The sequence below is a fragment of the Apteryx rowi genome, unplaced genomic scaffold (assembly GCF_003343035.1).
Source record: "Apteryx rowi isolate R43461 unplaced genomic scaffold, aptRow1 scaffold_333, whole genome shotgun sequence".
Lineage (NCBI taxonomy): Eukaryota > Metazoa > Chordata > Aves > Apterygiformes > Apterygidae > Apteryx > Apteryx rowi.
In genome coordinates, this window is record NW_020449786.1 from 625,875 (window position 1) to 645,457 (window position 19,583).

At 38.2% G+C, this 19,583-nt stretch overlaps 1 protein-coding gene across 1 annotated transcript in view; it reads right to left on the reverse strand.

Moving 5' to 3' along the window:
* Nucleotides 1–19,037, reverse strand: part of LOC112969080 (macrophage mannose receptor 1-like) — a 42,016-nt gene extending 22,979 nt beyond the window's left edge. Inside the window, 16 exon segments of the mRNA XM_026071942.1 lie at nt 216–300; nt 1,760–1,895; nt 2,016–2,103; nt 2,460–2,587; nt 2,898–3,094; nt 6,164–6,312; nt 6,807–6,922; nt 7,998–8,108; nt 8,500–8,657; nt 9,158–9,337; nt 10,238–10,387; nt 12,604–12,717; nt 13,519–13,683; nt 15,144–15,317; nt 16,151–16,549; nt 18,977–19,037. Coding sequence (XP_025927727.1) covers nt 216–300; nt 1,760–1,895; nt 2,016–2,103; nt 2,460–2,587; nt 2,898–3,094; nt 6,164–6,312; nt 6,807–6,922; nt 7,998–8,108; nt 8,500–8,657; nt 9,158–9,337; nt 10,238–10,387; nt 12,604–12,717; nt 13,519–13,683; nt 15,144–15,317; nt 16,151–16,549; nt 18,977–19,037 — 2,411 coding nt within the window.
* Nucleotides 19,038–19,583: the final 546 nt, after the last annotated feature.

Below are 19,583 nucleotides of genomic sequence, written 5' to 3' on the forward strand. Positions count from 1 at the left end.
GTATTCATAGCATGTATATTACCTAATTAAAAAGCCTTTAAAATATAGTGATTTTACAATGTACATAAACCAAGGGAGAGCACACATTTCAATATGCAATATAACTCTCTGAAACTGCTTTTAACTCCCTTGCAGTGTTCCCTTCAGAAATAATTCTAGTAGTAAAAAGCTTCTGCACTGAATGTTATGAATCTTAGTGCAACTTGTTTACCTACCTAAATTGTTGATCAGCATCCTGAATTAATCCTATGAGATATGATTCCAGCTTGCCATTTTTTAAGATCTACCCAAAAAGATATACTTTCACTTAGTGCTTGCTTTTACATTGTAGTTATCTCACATGAAGAAAATATTTTTGCACTATTAAATCAAATAAATGAATACATATTGTATAAATGATCTTGTGTAGTCACCAGAGAAGACCACAACTGAAGTAAATACGGTATATCACACACTTTTGCTTCATTATCTTTACTGCTGCTTCCCTAGTTTTGGCTGCGTTACTGGTGTGATCAAAGCTTTTAGAGTTGGTTCATGTTCTCGCTTGTAAAAGAAACAAGGAAGACTGGAGGAAGAATTTAGTATAAATATGTTGGTACTTAGTAAATAAATCTAAATTTTCTTCTTAAGCAGCCGTGTTGTTCTAGTGTCTCAAGCTGCCTGTCCTCTGCTCCTTTCATTTCCTTTCCCACGCATAATAAACGCAAGCATCTAGTAGTGTGACGAAGAAGGGAGGGTCTGTGGCTATGTCAGCTGGGTTACAGCAGCGGTGGGAGCCCTGAGCAGCAAACAGCYGTGCTCAGAAATCGTCCGCATGCTGCCTGCCATGGCTTCGGCGTGCACCACCAAGCCCCAGCTGCAGCAGTGCATAGGCAGCGCCTATGTGTTGCAGCACAGTGAATTCCCAGTGCTTTAATACCTGGCCTGGGCCAGGCCTTTGCTAAACCTGCCTTTGAAAAGCTGTGTTGCTCGGCAGCGTGATGTGGTAGGTGGTCAGCAGAGCTATGCTGGCAGTGGCTTCAAATCTGCATGTGTCACTGCACTTCAGACTGTTCAGAGGAGCTAGGGGTGGCCATCCCGGGAAAAGGGATTACTGTCTTTTCATTATAGCAAACCTGTTATTATCTCAGTTTCTTTATATGTCATCTTACGCAGACAATGATTCTAATATACTGGTAGTCTTGTCTGAAATAAACCAGGTAACTACTTTGTACTTGCGTTCGGTGTCCTAGCTGCACCTGAGTGGAGAACAGAAGTTTCACTTCACACAGGATATTGAGATTTCAAGTAATCTTTTTTGCAAATTGTAACCCTCACTTTCTCCCTCAACCCTCCAATTTGGAAGTTCCCAAGTAAAAGTTCCAAGAAAAATGTAGTTTCATGTTAGTCAAAGCTGCTGTTTAGGCAAAATCTGCTTTTGGGCAGAGTGATGGATTTTACCATATGAGCCCTTGAGGTGGCTTTCCCTTTATTTTCTAGATTCTATAATTATATAAGCAAGTATATTTTCAATATAACTTATCAAATAATACAAAATTTTAGAAAGGCAAAAACAAACAAATTATAATTAACAGTTGAAGCGTTGTATTCTGAAAGTATTACTATATTTTGACTCATTTTTCCTTATGCAAAATTCCTGTGAAATCAACCAAATTTTCCAAAGCATATAACTTGAGGAACTTCCTATTTTGGTAGAGTGTGATTCAACTTAAATTTCTCAGACCACCTCTACTGTGAGCTTAGAAAAAAAGTAGCCTACCTTTCTTTATTTCACAAATCCAGTCATGACTGTATTCACAGTGCATGTTAATCCATGACATGGAAGACTCTTCATTGATTGTTCCACAATATTCAAATCCAGTATTGTAAAAATAACTTGTTTTCCTGTAACTCACCTACAGTAGAAACACAGCACTGATTTTTGTTCTTCTCTTACAAGGAAAGGAGTTTCCAGTCTTGGAAACAGCTCCAACAATGAAAAAGTTAGAAGGAAACTGGGAGGGTCTAACACTCACTGGTGATCTGTCACTCCAGGAAAGCCCACCGTCAGGATCCAAACAGTGTAAACCTATCCAGAAAGGCTGAAATGATGGGGATTTGTTTCTAGAGTATGAAAAAAGGTATTATGGAAGAAGAAGATGCATGTGGTTAGCTGCATTAAATTTTACAGGTTCTATAGGAAAATAACACATTTATTAGAGGTTTACAGGAATATTCAAAGCTTTGAAACAAATAATGTAAATGTATTTTATACAGCTGCAAGGACCAATTTTAGGAATTCCAAAAAAGTATTTAGAAATTGGTACCCATATGAATGTTTTTTTCAATTCTTATGACAGTAACTATAAACAGAAATAGATTTTAAATGAATTATCTCAGGAAAGAATCTAGAATATTTTTGTTTATTCCTATATAATGTATTGTTACACCAAAGGATCAATTATTTGATGTTTACTTACATTATTAAATTTTCTATCTGGTTTTGCTCTTCTTCACTTTTAATGGCAGCCAGGTCTCCTCCTATTTCTTTGCAAAAATCTCGGGCTTCAAACCATGTTTTCTTTTGGTTTCCTTCTCTCACAAAAATCTATAGATAAATTTTATAGTAGAACATTTTTTACATTGTTAATATTAAAAGTAAAACTGACTGCCTTGTATAAGCAATATAGGAAGAGAGTAAACTATAAATATGCATGTATAATATGGATTAAAAAATATGCTACTTAGCTAATCTTACATATCACTGATACAGTGATAATTGAAGTGATTTCCATTAATAGTCTGTATAAAAGCTTACTACATTTGTACTATAATGTGCCATTCTCTGAAATTTAGACTTTCTATCTATTTGGTACTCCTGTCTCATGAGCAGGATTGTTGGAAAAATTAATACTTACTTTGAAGCATGAATTAGTGCTACTGTTTGTATTCCAACCCAAAGGACATTCAGAATTTGAAACTGTTTCAGGAGCAAGAAGAGTCATTTTTTCAGCTAGTTTTTTGCAGAGAAATTTTGCCTTCACTTTGCAGTTCTGAACATCCCATAGTCCAGCTGTATTTCCAGTCCTCAGGACAGCACAACCTCCTTTCTTCCCTTTGTGAGATGTAAAACAAAATTAAAATGTGTTTTTAAGTGGTTCCCCTGCTGTCTTTACAGCTCATGTGATTCTTTTTTAAAAGACTGTTGGAAATAGAAAGTGTAATGTCTGCTCAAAGAAGGAGCTTTGTAAAGAGAGGAAAGCGGCGGACAGAGTCCTTCATTATCTTCACTCCCCCCTTGAAAAGCTTTAAAACTCAAGTGCATAAGCACCCCGCTGCCTCTCTCTTTCCAGTCACTGCAAAGGTTTGGCAGCCCGTCACCTAGAAGCGATCTGAAGCCACCAAGGAACTTACAAGCTTCTGAAATACCCTCACGGTTACTGTATTACTTATAGAGAATGTGAATGTCTAAGGTGAGACCTCAGCTCACTTCAGCCACCTCATCATTAAGCTTATGATGAACCCAATTGTTAGATTCCCTCTCTGTATAGTCTCCAAATGTGCATGTTCAGAAAATTCATCACATTTCTTTTTTTCTAATCACACAACAGGTAGATTTGACTGCTACTGTAGAGCAGATATTTAACTTCTAGGTGGTTTAAGTTTAATGAGATGAATCCCATCCTAAACGTCTATGGATATGCAATAAGCTGTGAAATGAAGCACAACACACAGATTTCTGAGCACAAATCAAATGAGTTGTCTGCTGTAGCAGAAGTCATGTAGCTGTGCCAGCACTGTGCTGAAATTAAAAAATCAGCCTGAGCATAGCAGCACATTTACACAGCTTTCAAGCTCTGCTTTCCAGACGCGAGCATGTTAGCTTGGCTTGATGCTGCATTAAGCTTCCGATGGCTTGCTGGGAGCCAGCTCGGGTACTTCCAGCAYGACACTGCATTGCATGTCATCAACATGTCCTCAGTTATCCAACAATAAATACAGGTTGGAATAATATGGATGAATCAATATGGTCTTGGAAGAAATAACATGAGGTTACTTTGAAGCAGCAAAARGATCTTTACAATCTGAGGCTGAGAAGTCTGTAGAGTTTAAAAACAGTTTTCAGATTGTTTTCCATGTGTTTTCTTTAATTCCATCCTTTTCCCCGTGTCCACTTAGTTTGATTTTGCACTTGTAAGTAATTTGAAAGCAAGGAGTCAGTAAATAAGTATGCTCGTGGAACCATATATGAAAGATACTCCTAGATAATATTGCAAAGGCAGAATGTCCTTATGTATCATTATGGATGTGTTTCAGTACTGGCTAGTTGGGAAACAGTTTGGAATTACAACACAGAAAATTCCTTAATGTCATAAATCATTTCAGAAGAACAACACTATGAGAACCTTACATGGTGGCTCAATGAGACAACTGCAGCTCACAGTTCAAAACAGTGTTTTTCTTTGCAGCAGTGAAAAATGGATGTAAAATTCTACCCCATCAGAACCAGAATATTTAATGTTCACTTGCCGGTGGAGTAAATGGTTATACAGAGGAAAATAAAATTGACAGTGCATTCTGGTGGCCTGTAATACTTGCTCATTAATAACAGGAGAGTGTTTAAGATACCAAGTTCTGGGGTTTTGGTTTCTGTTTTGGTGGGTTTTGGTAGGTGTGACAGATGGCTTCACTCCTGTGTGCCAGGCTGTGCTTCGTTAAGAGGCTACAGCTGGGCAGAGGGGAGAAAGCTGCTTGGTTGGCACGTCCTGGCTGCTCTGTAGAGGTTTGGTAGGACTCTCTGTAGGGAAAGAAAACTGTTTCTTCCCTGATAGAAACCGGGTACTTGCAGCTGGGAGGAAAAGTTTTGCGGTGTGGAAAGGAGCAGGCAGAACTGAGAGAGAGTCAGCAAGCGCTCAAGTCCGCCAGACAGACAAGAGAACCGGTACATTAGGCAGGCCTCAGCCATTATGGAAAGAAACAGACTTTTTCAGGGACCCAGGGGCTGTGGAAGCTATTACAAGCTAGAAAGTTCTTACAGCACTGGGTTCAGAGCCCGTCTGCAAGAAATGAGCTGCCTACCAGCATGTGCTGCACAAGGGCAAATCTGTCTGCCAACCCTTCGTTTCTGTCCTGTCTCATTCTGAATTTCCTGTTTCAAAAACTGGTTCTTCTAGTGTACATTAAATAAAACTAGCTGCAGGCATTAGGAAAAAAAAACAAACAGCGAAGCAACCAACCCAGTGGTGCTTGGTATGCTTACTTAAAGGTGCTGGCGGACCACCTCAAGCTCTGGCTGACTTGGGGTCCTGTCATAGCAGACTAAACTGATGTCCCCCCACAATGGCTCAGGGCAGTCCAGAAGCAATCCCAGAACTAGAAAGGACACTAGATGAGGCACATTTGTGACGAGCCAACAATAATTTATGACTCTTCTGTGTTGATTCAATTATTGAAATGTTTTGAGTCACTGGACCAACTCAGACAGTTGCTCAGAAAAACAGGCGTGAAGAGCTTCCTCTGAGCAAAACCTTAAGGCATAACTATCAGGAGTTAAGATTTTGCCAACCTACAAGACTGCCTTTGACCAGGGATGGTTAAATGCAGCATCACGGAGACAGAAAGGAAACGCAGCAGGGCTACAGAAAGGACTTGTTCTAAAGTAAATAGCTGCTGGCGAGGAAGAACAGAATAAAATGTGGGACCTCAGTGAATGTGTCTAAAGTGTGTAGGTCTGTCCTTGCTGCCAGTAAGCAGTGAGAAGACAAAGGGAAGGACAGACTTGTATGCAGGTTTTTTTGTCTCTTTACGTCTTTTTCTCTGTGAAATTAAACAGTACTTTAAGAAGGCAGCTATCATGGCTGTGCATCACTGATCCTAGGTGCTGAGAGAAAGAATTGCAGCTGAATGCCATCACACTGGGCAGGGGAATCAGCAAAACCACAAAAATTCACTCAGTAATGTGTAAAATCATGCAGCCTGGCATCCTGGGGACAGGGAGCAGTGTTCTTAGAGAGCTCACTGAGGATGCAAAAGTACATCTGACTCTCTAACCGTGACACCATTCACTAAGTAGCATTTGAAAACTGGTAACTGCTGTATGTCATTYTTCCCCAGCATAGGACTTGAAGATCCAGCTTCTAAAACACATATTCAGATGACAGAGACTGCACATGGCAAAGAGTACCAGGCATTGCCGAGTTCCAGTTTGTGTACAGCACAGCTGCACCATCAGCCCACTTGAACATCCCTTGCTCTTCCATATCTGAGAGCCCAGTCCAAAAGTATTTCTCAGGGCTCAGACCAATGGGGCTGGTCAGGTAAGCTTGCTCATACCTGAAATGAGAAGAAGAGTCAGATGGAGATTAAGCCTAGTTTTTCCTTAGTCTGCCATTTCTCAGCATCCTAAGCTATAAAATCATAGCATGAATGGGGTTTCCTATATATATATATATATATATATCCTTTATATGTAGTCTCCTTTATAGTCTCCTCTCCTATATAGTCTCTTCTTTTACATGAAAATACCTCACTAAACTAGCTAATCAGATGGCCTAACTTCAGTAGCAGTTGAAGCTCTGCTATGCTGAAAAAAGGCTTCTTACAGAACAGAGCAGCTATGGCCTTTTCTTTCAGCATAAAGTACTGGAAAACGTGAAGATATAAGATGCATTTAGTTAGAAAAGACACACTGTATTTTCTGAATAATTTTTCCTGAAAAGGACATTTTGTAATCCCGGTTTAATATTTTTTTCCAAAAAGTTCTCAACTATTTTATAAAATTCCAAGCATAGTCCATCAAAAGGACAGTTTTACAACTCTTTTCATACCTCTCTCCTACACTTGTTAAATAACCATTGCTCCTTTCACAGGCTTTCTTTGCCTCCAAAAACGTTACAGAGGTATGTTCRACTAGATAGCAGCAAAAACCGTGTCTTTCCCAGCCCTGTAAAGAAGAACACATGGTGCACACTTGCATATATAACAGCATGTGTTACAGTGCTTGAATTTCAATGTACACTTTTAAATCATCATATTGTTTATACAACATAATGCCATAATACATTAATTTGAAATCCAGTGGGCCAGTGGTAATTGAGCTTAGTAAACATCCAGAAAAGGAGACTTTTAATGCATATGAATCCATCTCTTCTGACAACTAATAACTGGTAAGTTTTAACTGATAAAAAAAGTCAGAGGCACACAGAATGGATAAGCAAATAAATAAAATACTTCCTTGCTCAGAACTGAAGAGAGGAGTCTGTGTTATAGTGAGATACTGACTCAAATTTCCTGATGTGTCTGTTTATCATACAAACTCTTGAAAAGCAACACCCTTAAAATTGTGGTTGAATTCCAGGTCACTTTTCCCTTTTATACCAGCATGAGATATGCTTGTTGCACCCAGGAAAGGCAGAAAAACATCTGTGTTCAGTATTTTGGTTCTGCCTCATTCCAGCTAGGGCAACGTGCCTCTGCTCTGTTTCCTGTGGGAAATGTTATTAAATATTGAACAATAGTAAATGGAAAAGTAAAAGGAGGGAAAAATAGAAGAAAAAAACAGTAGAAATACAAATCAGCATTCTGAAAATAATTTCACTCAACAGTTTGATTGATTTGATTTTGGCTTCATTGTTATTAATGAGTTTTGGCATCATCTTGCATCATGTCACGAAGCCCAGAATGTAGCCCAGTCTCTTCTGTATCTTAGATAACCACATGATTGGTAGAACAATGTAACAAAAAAAAAAAAAAAAAAAAAAAAAAAAACCCTCACAAGGCTTCAGCCTCATTTGCAGACAGCTCTGAGAGATAATGGGGCTAACTCAACTAAAATATTTTAAAAATACTTTTTATTTTAAATGAAGAAACATAGTGTCTCTCCTGAAAATTATCACCATGAATTTGGTTTGCAATCACAATTGTAAGGAAAAAGTAAAAGGGTAGTTTCAATGTCAAGTGGAGACTGTGAAGACAATGGATTTTTGTTAACTAAAGTCTTAGTTACCCTTTATCTTTACCTTCAGGCAGGCAGGATCAGTCTTCACTGTCCCAGAAACTCCTTGCAGTGGCTGTCTTCTGCAAACGTAACCTAAATTCCTATCACAGGCACTGTCTGCCCAGTGTCCATCCTAGATGCAGTTTGGGAAGAGGGGAAAAACAGTCAGATGGATCTGTTTCATTTACAAACTTTCTTCATTCTTTTTTTACAATAGTGCTTCATTGAGAAAATAAAGATGCTTATTTTTTGAATGAATTCCAACAATTTGTGGTTAAAGTCCAGGTTATGTTAAGTTGGACTAATTGTCAGAGGCAGACTGTTAAGGATTGCCTATTATATAGTGTACATTCACAATCAGATATGAATTTATGCAGTTATCATCTCTGTAATTTATAACAACCATCTTCTTGAGTGAATAGATACTGTTCCTCAATTTATTTCTACATTTCAGTCATGAATTAACTAAAAATGGAAACAAAAATCAAATGGTATAGTACTGCATGAATATGACATGATTTTACCTCTCCTGCCATAACAACACAATTTTCTTGCCCACTGGTTGCATGGGTTGGTTCTCCATGCAACCATTTGGTATATGTCACAGGAGTCCCATTGCTCCATTCAAAATACATTTGAGTGTTGAGGTCATTCAGACCAATCCACAGCTCATCAGTAGCTTCTAGGAAGAGAAATTCCCTGTGTTAGTGCCTCAGTTGTAACAGTCTACAAGAGCAAGATTTTATGGAGATGAGCTGAAACCACTATGTTACAATACAACTTCATCTAGGTTAAATGGCAGTGGAGTCTATTTTAAGATCTAATTCATATTCTTTTCTTCTTTCGAGAAGTTAAAATGGAGATACCAGCAGGAAATGAAAYTGTTGAGCTTTATCAGTAAAAGTCTGTTACATATCTACAGCTACAAAGTGTCTGAGGAAGATAACCACCAGCCCACCTACTGCCGTAACCAGAGCTGTGGTTTCCTTCAAGTGATTTCTTGCAATGAAAAACTGCAATGAAGAGAAAGTACTAATGATTTGTCCTGCTTTTTTTATCTATCTGTGGGCTTCCTTGTCAATATTCATCTCAAATGAATAATGGGCTTTTTACAAATCCTGTAAGATTTCTAATATTATAATTTTCCATTTGTACCAAACATTGCCCCATAGAAGTACTCACTGTACCCAAGAGGAGACAGTATAAAGCCATGCTCTTCAATTTTGTGAATACTGGCCAGACTGCCGTTGCTCTCTTTACAGGAAATCAAGGCTTCTTTCCAGTCTCTGGGTTCTCTGTGAAGCACGTAACAGTGATCTGCATAGGGCAACCATCCTTCTGGGCATACAACAGGCTGTGCACCCCTTCAAAACAAATAAATACTTCACGTTTTAAAATGATTCAAGCTGAAGTCTAAAATAACTGCAATAACATTTGAAATTAAGTAATTAATTAATTAGAATGAAAATAGAGCAATTTTAAATAGGCAGCTCTTCTATTCATTCCACATATGTATAAACATCGTAGTCTATTTGCTCTTACAGAATATAATATTGTATTTAAAAAAGGGGAAAACAATGGAGCCAGTAGTAACTGGGCTTCACTAGTGTGAAATGTTCACTTTTTGACAGAAAAATATTTTAAACTTCCATGTATAATGTTTTCAGACAACATACTACATCCAATTTGGTTTTGCATATTTCATAAATGCCTTATTACTACAGCACAAGTAATTCTCTGAGGACATAGCTTTCCATGATAAATCACATCAAATAAATCACCAGAGGCAAAAACCTCACTTTTGTATTTGAAAAGTGGCCTGAAGGAACTCCTTTTTGCAATCTTTGTAGGTTACCTGTGATTCCATGAAAAGGTGGTTTAAGCCTGTACGTGCCATCTTTCTAAGCCTTCGGCCTTTTCGTTAGCATACACTACAGGAAGGGTGAAGCATCTCTAATTTTATTTTCTTGTATGCTGGAATGTGCAGTTCAAGGCACTTTTGGGATAGTCTATGGCCTAGATCATTGTTCTGTTTTCCTGAAAAATAACATGAAATAAAAGTTGCTGATGTCGTCTCTGGGTTCCAGGAACTTTTCCAGTGTTTAAACATACTTGATTAATGACATAACAGCATGTTTTGTTCTGTGCCACTCAGCAAAGTAGAAAAAAGAGTGAAATTTTTTTTTCTTTTGTAATAACTATGACAGTTCATCTTAGTGACAAAAATTCTAACTTCATTGTAAGTGTTTTGTTTGTTTGATCTACCTGAGGGAAGAATGAAAGGATCCAGCATGGAGTTTTCCTTTTTACAGATATAGCCAACTTTCTGTTCACATTGCTGGTTTTCCCATTGAGCACCTCTTCTAGGATTTAGTACTGCACAAAGTTTCTTGGGCTCAGGAGAAGGGCTTCCTTCATAAAATGAAAACAAAATTATTTTTATGTAACACAGGTTTTATATCAGCAGCTAAAAGAACAATTTATTTCCAGCCTTTTCCTGCATCAGTTATGAACTCATCACTTCATTGTTATTGCTATTTTTCTACTGGAGATAAGAAAAGGTTATTTAAAAGTAGCCATCAAAACAATAATATTTCTTTAGATGCTTATTGCATAACTCACACTTTCTGCCATATTTGATTGCATGATTGCTGTTTCAAAAATAAGATATTCCTACAAGTTTTGTGGAAATTGTCAGCTTGTACAGAAGATAGACTAAATTTAGAACGCCCTGAGGGAAAGGCTGCAGGGAGTCCTCAGTTCCCCTTGCCCCCCTGACTGCTTAATCAGCATGTGCAGAGGGGTCAGTCATATGTCCATTAAGGATGTATGCAGCTCACAACCAGCCATGGCACAACTGACTTTCTTGCCCAGTCAGTAGATACTGGACTTGAGTCCAGACATTTAAGGGATACCTGGTACTGCTGCAGAAGAGATGCTGGACACAGAGCTCTAGAGAATCAGAGCTGACACTTTCACAACTCATGAAAAATTTTGTTTTATGTATGACTTCCAGTCAGGACCTATTTGTGCTAATATGACAACTTAATAATGAACTTCCAGCTCTCACTTGCATTCATGAAATCAGAGGATGCAGTTTGAAATAATATTTCTGGGCAGGAATGCAATACCACAACATCTTTCTTAATATAATTTATATTCAGACAAGGAATTTTACAGCCATGTGAAGAGAGAAGAGAGTTCTTCAGAAGAAATATCATCAGCTGCTAATCATTAAAGAGGTTTCAAAAACTGCAAAAACTAGAATTCTAGCTCTGCATTTTAGAGCTAAACCAAGCTCAGTGAATTAATATCATTTGTTAAAATTACGAGACAAAAGAGAAWTATCACCAATCTGTGGTGTGTTGTCTAAGAGTTGGGTAGGGAGTGACAGGAATCTAGGCTGGTCAAAGCCTGCCAAGGTCAGCTCCTCTTTATGGAAGCGTACTAAAAGGCTTCTAGTTTCTAGAGATGTGTTTATTAGATCACAAAAATAATAAAATAGAATTCTTTAAAAATAAGGCACATCTGCTGGAAGATATAAGCCAAATCACAACGTGTAAAAACAAATCCTCCTCTTTCTGCTGTGCCATTGCAGGGTGGGTCTTTTCTTTCTATGTCACATTCTGGTCCAGCAGCTTTCAGTGGCTTGCTGGAATGAAATAAGTCCACTCAGGATCTTCAGATCTTCTTTCTACATGTCACCTCAGGGACTTGGCTGCAGATTTGCTCCTTGCTGCAGGCAGGGCCTCCTGACATGCCCTGGCGCTTGCTGCATGCCTCTTCCCTTGCTGCCTCACCCACTCTTCACTCCAGGAGGTTATCCAGGACCTTCGGGGCATGAGCAGGGTCTCCCTCTTCTCAAAGAGGCCCAAACACCCACAGTGCAGCCACTCTTTTTTCTTCCAAAGGTACAATTTGCAATAATTATACGGTAAACTGGAAATGTGTAGATTAACTCATCATAGTAGCCACCTTGCAGGGATACAGAAACTCCATGGGTATAGGCTGCTAGACCTGAGAACCAACTGCTCCTTTTGTCTGCAAGGCTTAAGAAGTGTGGCCAGCTCAGAAAAGATAGAAGACCCTCCATCAGACTAAGCAGCTTCAAGATTTTGTTCTAGTCTCTGTGCCAGATAAAAGCAGGTGGCACAAGGGACCTCTGGAACTTGATGAAGACCAAAAGATGGAATAAGTGTGCATTTATTCAACAAACAAATATAACATTCAGCATTCACTACACCATCTTGTTGCCATGACAATTATTAAGAGACTTTCAAAGATAAACTGCCAGTGTGATGATCTCTGATGCCCACTGAGCCCCATAGCTGAGCCCCCGCAATATGCAGGGACTCTCATAAGCCACACAGGAATTTTAACTGATTTAAAGTCATCCTTAGCATGCTACAGCTCAACTATTGCTTTTCATTTTAACTACTTCTGATAGGATATGAGTTTATCTAACTCACTGAAGAAAAGCTTAGCTTTTTAGTCTCATACCAATGATATATCTCATAGGTCTTTCAACCCCGTTTCCATATGTTCATGGTGAATACTGCAGTACTGTACTTAATATTCATTCAACATTCTAGCAGGAAAGAGTCATCTGTTAAAAAAATGTATACTACCTGGAGCCCAGTTTAATTATCTGAAAGGAAAGCCACTGCTCCATTGCCAGCCACTTTTGAGATTCAAACTGTTAAGCCCAATCCAGAAAGAGGATCTCTTGTTGTCAATCAAATCTAGATAATCAAAAAAATTTAAATTTTATAATGTTTATAATAAAATGTTCTGCATTTTCAAAGTTTGGAGAAGGATAATAAATATCTGCTTAGTGACTTCCAAATTTCAGTACAGAGTCCATATTTACTAATAATAAACTCAGAGAGTTTATTCTGTAGTTGCAGGGTACAGAATGGCAAAAGAATAGTTTGCGTATTAGTTTATCTGAGCGCAATGCTATTTTACAGTTGTATGTAAGTAATAGGCGCTGAAAACTGAAACAACGAATTGCTATTGTTAGTATCTATATTACAGGTTTGCTGAAAGTTTGATGCAATTAACACTGTAACTTCATTCTACAGAGCCTACCCATATGTATGCAGTGTCTTAAAATTTTTACTAGCATCTTGTATAAAATTTGTATGATATCTGAAAAAAATCTGTCTATTACATGAGTTCTACATGAAGAACACTGATTTCTTAACACAAAAGTGATATATTGAATAGTAGGCAACAATAGTGGCTTTTTTCCTTGTAAGGTCCCTTTCTAAAATTGATGTGTTAATGTTTTTTGAGCCTGATCCAATTCTTGCTTAATTAGCTGGAAATTCTTCTCTTACTTTTGAGAACAATAATAATAATTTCAAATGATAATGCCACAACTCACTTATAAAAGCTTAATTTACAGTATTTGTGACATTTCTCTAGCAGTACAAATATTATTATTACATAAGCTACTTATTGTGATATGATTAAAGCACTGAAACATTTGTAATCAGTCAAAAAAAGGGCACTCTACTGAGTCTCACTCGTTAGTTCACCTCTTAGATACATTTGTTCATGTATCTCTGTGACACTTAATAATTCTGCATTCTGCTGCTGGCAGCTCTTCCTCACTTGGTGCCATGTGAGAGCTGCCTGGAAGTTTGTCTGGTAGCAGGTTCCTGTTAAAGGATCTGTAGTCCAAAATCTGCCATTGCCACTGTCTGTGTGAGAGAAGGGAGATGCAATATTGCAGTCTGTTATAAACAACTTTGGTAAAATTTTATCATAGAGTTTATCTAAAAGTTTATTTGTGAAATCAGGTTGCTCTGAAGCAGAAAAGCCCCATCCCCACACAAAACCACATAATTTTCTCTTAGTATGATCTTTGTTAAGTCAAAGAGGGATTCCCATCAAATTCCCTATCAAATCTGATAATTTTCAAGTGAAAAAAAGTAGGACAAAGAGATCAATAAAGCAAAACTGCACCTTGGTCATCATCTACTCTGCAATCCTGTTCAGCGGCTCAAAGGCCTTATCTGAATGTGTCTTTGGTCATTGGGGCTTAGAAATTGTCTTCTGGGAACTCTCTGTTAACAAAACCGATTCTCAGGCGTGTGCTTATAAGCTGTGATTATGACTTCCCTTAACTTTGTCTTTTGTTAAGGAAAAGAGAGAGGATTCCTTGAACCATTCATGAGAAGACATGTTTTCAAGATTTTTAGTTTGTTCCTTTGTTGCTGACTGCCTTCAAATTTTTTAACATTCTTTTTTAATTGTAGACCCAATGAGCCTAGTGATAGTGTCCCAGCAGTTATATAATGCCAAATACTTCTGGTTTTCCTGTTGATATAATAAGGGATTTTATTAAAACTATTGTATGCAGCATTGCACTAGGAAATGATTTTCAGCAATGTCAGTTGAAAAGACACTGGTGGCAGATTGAATAATGGACTGAACCTGGTTTCCCAGAGCAGTGCTCCTATCAAAACAGCAAATGTGATTCTGTGGCACATCACTGAAAAATTAGATCTGAGATAGCATGTGCATTATCTTCAGTCACATCAGAGTTTGGCGTCCTTCATTCTGCCCTCAGGTGCACATACATTTCTCTGGCGGCTTTCAGTACAACGTGAAGCAGGATGATGGAAAGCCATATGATCTTTGGGAAATGTTACAAGGAAAAGGCTGATTATACTGCTATTCCAGTAAGAGCTTTGAGCCAGTCTTTTCCTTCTTTTATGCCTTTCAGAAGACAAACTACACCCTCCCACAGGCTATAGGCCAGTTTTGTGATCCAGGACAGGGATTTGCATAGGTAGAAAAGGATATACAACTGTTACCAGAAATAGCAATGAGGCAGGGGGGTTACACAGCAAATAGCATGTCACTTTTCAGATGATTTTATGCTGATTGCAATCACATTTAAAGCCTACTGGCCTTTTCCTGGGTGTGACCTTCTGATGGACAGCCCAGGCAACTTTTAGCTTGACTGGAGACTCATAGGGGAAATGTTTTTTGTTCCTTATGTAAGCAATATTATGGCTTTGTAAAGAGATATTTTTGAGTAAAATAAAATCATTACAAGGGCGTTCCCTGGCAATACTAGTCACAGTATCTCAGTATTGATGTATTAACCTAACAATATTTTGTTATAGTATCTATAGCAGCATTCAGGACTTACTGTCAGATGGACAGAACCCATACATGTGGTCCAAGTTGAAGTCAGGAGTTGTTGCACACCAGAGCAAGCCATCCGACCTGCCAGCGTCTGTGCACTCTGCTTACCATTTGCCACTCAGCTTGAAAGGGAAAATACATGGCGCTCCATTGGCATTTCCTAACGGTGTAAACAGATCTGAGAGGACAAAAGAGGAATGAAAATATAGGCACGGGAGTCTGGGGTACCCAATTCTCTGCGTATTTGTACATACTGTAGAAGTAAGTGGTGAAAGTGTTACATTCATGGTAACTGGTGACCCACTGTCACTAGCAGAGTCATCCAAGGAAATTCTGGGTAAATTTGTAATTTACCATTTCCTTATGATATCACCAGCTATAACAGCTAGAAATAGAGTAATTTCATATAACAGTCAAGAACTAGAAGAAAAGTGTGGTATTTTTCACCTCATATGTTTAAAAGTAGTTTTCTCTAAATAGCACTATTTTGTTCTTCATGTAGCTTAACTTTCAGTTATTCATAAAAAAGATCATTGATTTATTTTTTAAATGCATTTTTTTGTCATCTGAGTTCCCATAGAGGAACTGAATGGTATTGTTCATAGAATTATTTCCTTGCATTTCCTATCRGGGCATTAAGCTTGAAGACTGTTGCCTTTCATCCAGCAATGATAATACAATTATACTAGTACATATTCAGTGGTTAAATAAACTAAAGCACTTAGCTTAAAGCTAATGATTAAAAATAGCCTAGATCCACCTTTGCTTCAAAAGAAAAGATAAAAATTGCATTTTTTTGGCATACTACATTCTGTCTGAAGCAAAGCACCTTTGTAGCTTCAGGACTGAGGAATGAAGACCTGAATATATGAACTAACCATCCTCCAGCTGACCATTGCCTCAAGGGGAACTACTGATGTTAGACCAAAGGAAACAGAAATCAAAGGGCCCCAGCCATGATGGCAAAAAAGTGAGTACAAGAGACTATCAAGATTAATCTTCAGACTTTACCTTCATGGCCTTGTGAGCACAAGTCATCCGTGGTTCCACAGATCTTCCATTTATTCATCGTACCTAATCCTGTATTCAGCACAATATCATCTTTTTTGCTTTTGCCAGCACTGAGAAACAAATCTTCCCCTTGGATTGCCAAGGTCGCATTTCTGCAGTCCCATTTTTGGAATTCACTTTCCTTGTTGCAGGCGTACAAAGAAATTTTAGCCTGGTCTTGCTTAGAGGGCACTCCCAAACATTGTGCAAATGCCACACTCATCACCTGGTGATCAGACACCCACCTGAACTTCTGTAACTCACTGGTCTTTTTGCAAGCAGCTGTTGTGACCCCATGAGAACTCTGAGCAATTATACAGTGCTTGCTATTCTCATTGTATATTAAAAATATTTCATTGCCTGTAAAACAAAATAGTCAGAATTAATGTACTTATGGTGAAAAAATGGTGGGGGCAGCTTGTAAGGAAAGAGATGTGTTGTGTGGCTCATCTCTTTCCTCATGTCAGGAGATTGTAGGTCTGAGTCACTTTCACAAGGAGCAGACAGCATTTTCAAGAGTTTTATTTCCTTTGGGGAGGGAAAAACAGGTGTGCCTCGTGTAAATACAATTCAGAGGAATAATAGCACATAAAATATACTATGCCATAGTTTCAAAACTGTAATCAGTGTAAAGGATTTTCATAAATATTATGGATTTTCTTTTTCCAAATCTCTCCTGAAATATACATTTCTTCTAAGAAAGTTTTCAAAAGACTGTGTTGAAGATTCAAAATTTAACATCATTTTGTACACTCTAGCTTTAGCTTGTCTTCTATATGCCTCCACTGGATTGCATGTACACTTAAAACAACTAATGACTGAGCCTTCTCCCTCAGAGGACCCTTGCTCCTTCAGTACTTGGCATGTTCTGTTATTCTTTATTTTTTAGGATGAAAAACTATTAAACAATAGCTTGCTATCATGCCCTGTTCCAGTATCCTCTCATTAGTACATTTATCATAAGAAGTCAGTATAATTCACACAATCAAATCCCAAACAAATTTTCACAAGAACCAACACCAGGGAATATTTGGAGGTAAATGTATTATTGGTAAGTCTCTATATGCCTGTGTCTTGCTAAGAAAAAATAAGTATGCTAACGCTAAACAAGCTAGCTAACACATCTGAAATATTACAGGCAGCTTAATATAGCACACCAAAGAAGACAAGTCAGACCTGCTGAGAAGGGTTGCACATTAATGCAGTTTTACTCCTGCTGGTGTGTAAAGCTGTTCATTCAGTGCTGGGTATTGGTCTATGAGCAGAAATGCCTGCTTTCCAAAATGTCAAATAATGTATAGCTCCCACTCACTTTGGCTCATGAGGGAGTGAGATTCGGACTAAAGTTGAATATAATAGGACTATGAGACTGAAGGGTAAGTCTTTGCACTTCGTTTCTGCGTGCCTCAGTTTCCCACCTGTGAATACACAGTGTAGCACCACCCCCTATCCTTTCTCAGAGAATAACTGCATAAGGGACCGTGAGCCCACAAAGGACACAGTTTCAAACATTAAAATAAATTCCTAAGATAAGGGTAGGATGTTAGGACACATTTTGTGTTGAATAAAGAATATAATAGAAAGAATCTGAGAAATTCTGATTAATGAAACTGTGGCAGGAAAAATAGTTCTTGTGACCAATTCTCTGGACATGGGACCCAGGATTTTGGATATCTGGATTTAACATCTGGCTCTCCCAAAAAGATTCTGTGCAACTTTGACCAGCTTAGTAAATCTATGCAAGTTTCAGTTCTTCAAACCTAAGTTTGGAAATAACGCAGTTTCTTCTCTCCTCGTCCATTTAAACAGTAAGTTTTATATCTTGTTGGATCTTTTAGTTCTTACTGCTTGCTAATTAAGAGCTTAGTGTATTGCCCCTAATTTCAACTATTGCCCTTCAGAATATTATTGGGTCTAATAACAGTAACTGTGAGGGAACTGTGAGGTTCGCTCTGTGGCTTGCACATGCCTTTGTTTGGGTTGCAGCTTGCAGAGCAGAGCGCAGATCCAGCTCTGAAGGTACTTTCCAATGGCTTGTACTGGTACAGCTCATAGGAAACAGTATTTGCCTTCAGAAGCTATGATTTGTACCTGACTCCTCCACAAAAATAATGAATTGAAGAATACAGAAAAAATGTCCTTTATCACCATCCTAACATTACAAGGGAGGGCCAGCCATGATCCGTCTGTAGAGTTTGTGGTCAACTTCAGAGCCTTAACTGTGCCTCATGTCTGCACACTAAAGGCTCTAGTGATTATTCTTGGGCCAGTCTTGATTCTGTGATTTTTAAAAAACTTTCACTGGCATCTGCTCAGCCACAGTGTGACATCTCACACCAATCCACAAGCTCTATCTCATCTTCGCAACCTCATCCTAAGGGTAGGAGATACACATACCTTACCCTTTTTCATTTTTTCATATCCACAGTCACGTCATACGGACAAGGACTATGGAACATGCTGCAAAGAGCATCTCTTTCATAGAATAGGCATAACTAGTCATTAAATAGTATCCAAAAAGAAATCTTTATTGCCATACATCACTCTGTCCTGATTTCTGATTCCCTGGTTTGCCCTATCCTGATTCTTCCCCTCTCTTTAAAAATGAGCCAGTATCTCTGTATCTGCATCTTTTTTAAGCTTCTATAAATTACTCCAGTTAGGGTGAAGATGAAATGTAGAATGGTCAACCAGCAGAAAAATCTTAAAGCACCTGAGAACAAGCAAGAGAACAAAAATGCCAGCTTTCACATCCACTTTTGCAGGGGATAAAGAATGAAGACTCACCCAGTGTCCGAAAAGTGGTATTAACGAAAGAGAGGAAAACTAAGAATGCAGAAAAAGTCATTTCAAGTGTTTCATTCCTTTCTTCTTTTTCACAAACAGGTGAACCAAAATTAATTGCTGCAATAAAAATCCTTTTGGAACCAGTGGGTGCTAGGTCTTCCTCAGTTCTGGAGCGTTTTAGTAGAAAGAGAAAATGCTGGGCTCTAAATAAGGAAATATCCTGTCACATGTGGTATTTTGAAATCTATAAATAATTACAAAATTCAAACTTTGTGTCTGAAAGCAAAGTTTCCTTCCATTCTAATGCAAGTGAAAAAGTATGAACAGTTCAACATCATTCTGCTGAAAGATTTTTACGTTTCATTGATGGTTCAGTTTATGGCCCCCAAAGTCAAAGTAGCAGGGAGTGTTCAGAATATGATAGGTATGCATTAAATCTCATATGTACATATTTGGGAAACTCAGAGGAAAAAAAAATGTAAGTTTCTTGACCAGAGGACAGAGTCTCACTGCTACAAAAGGTGCACCAAGTAGAATCAGCTATAGCAAGGTGAAAAATTAACAAAGCAAGGACAATTTAATCTTACATGGAAACTTGACAAGCTGG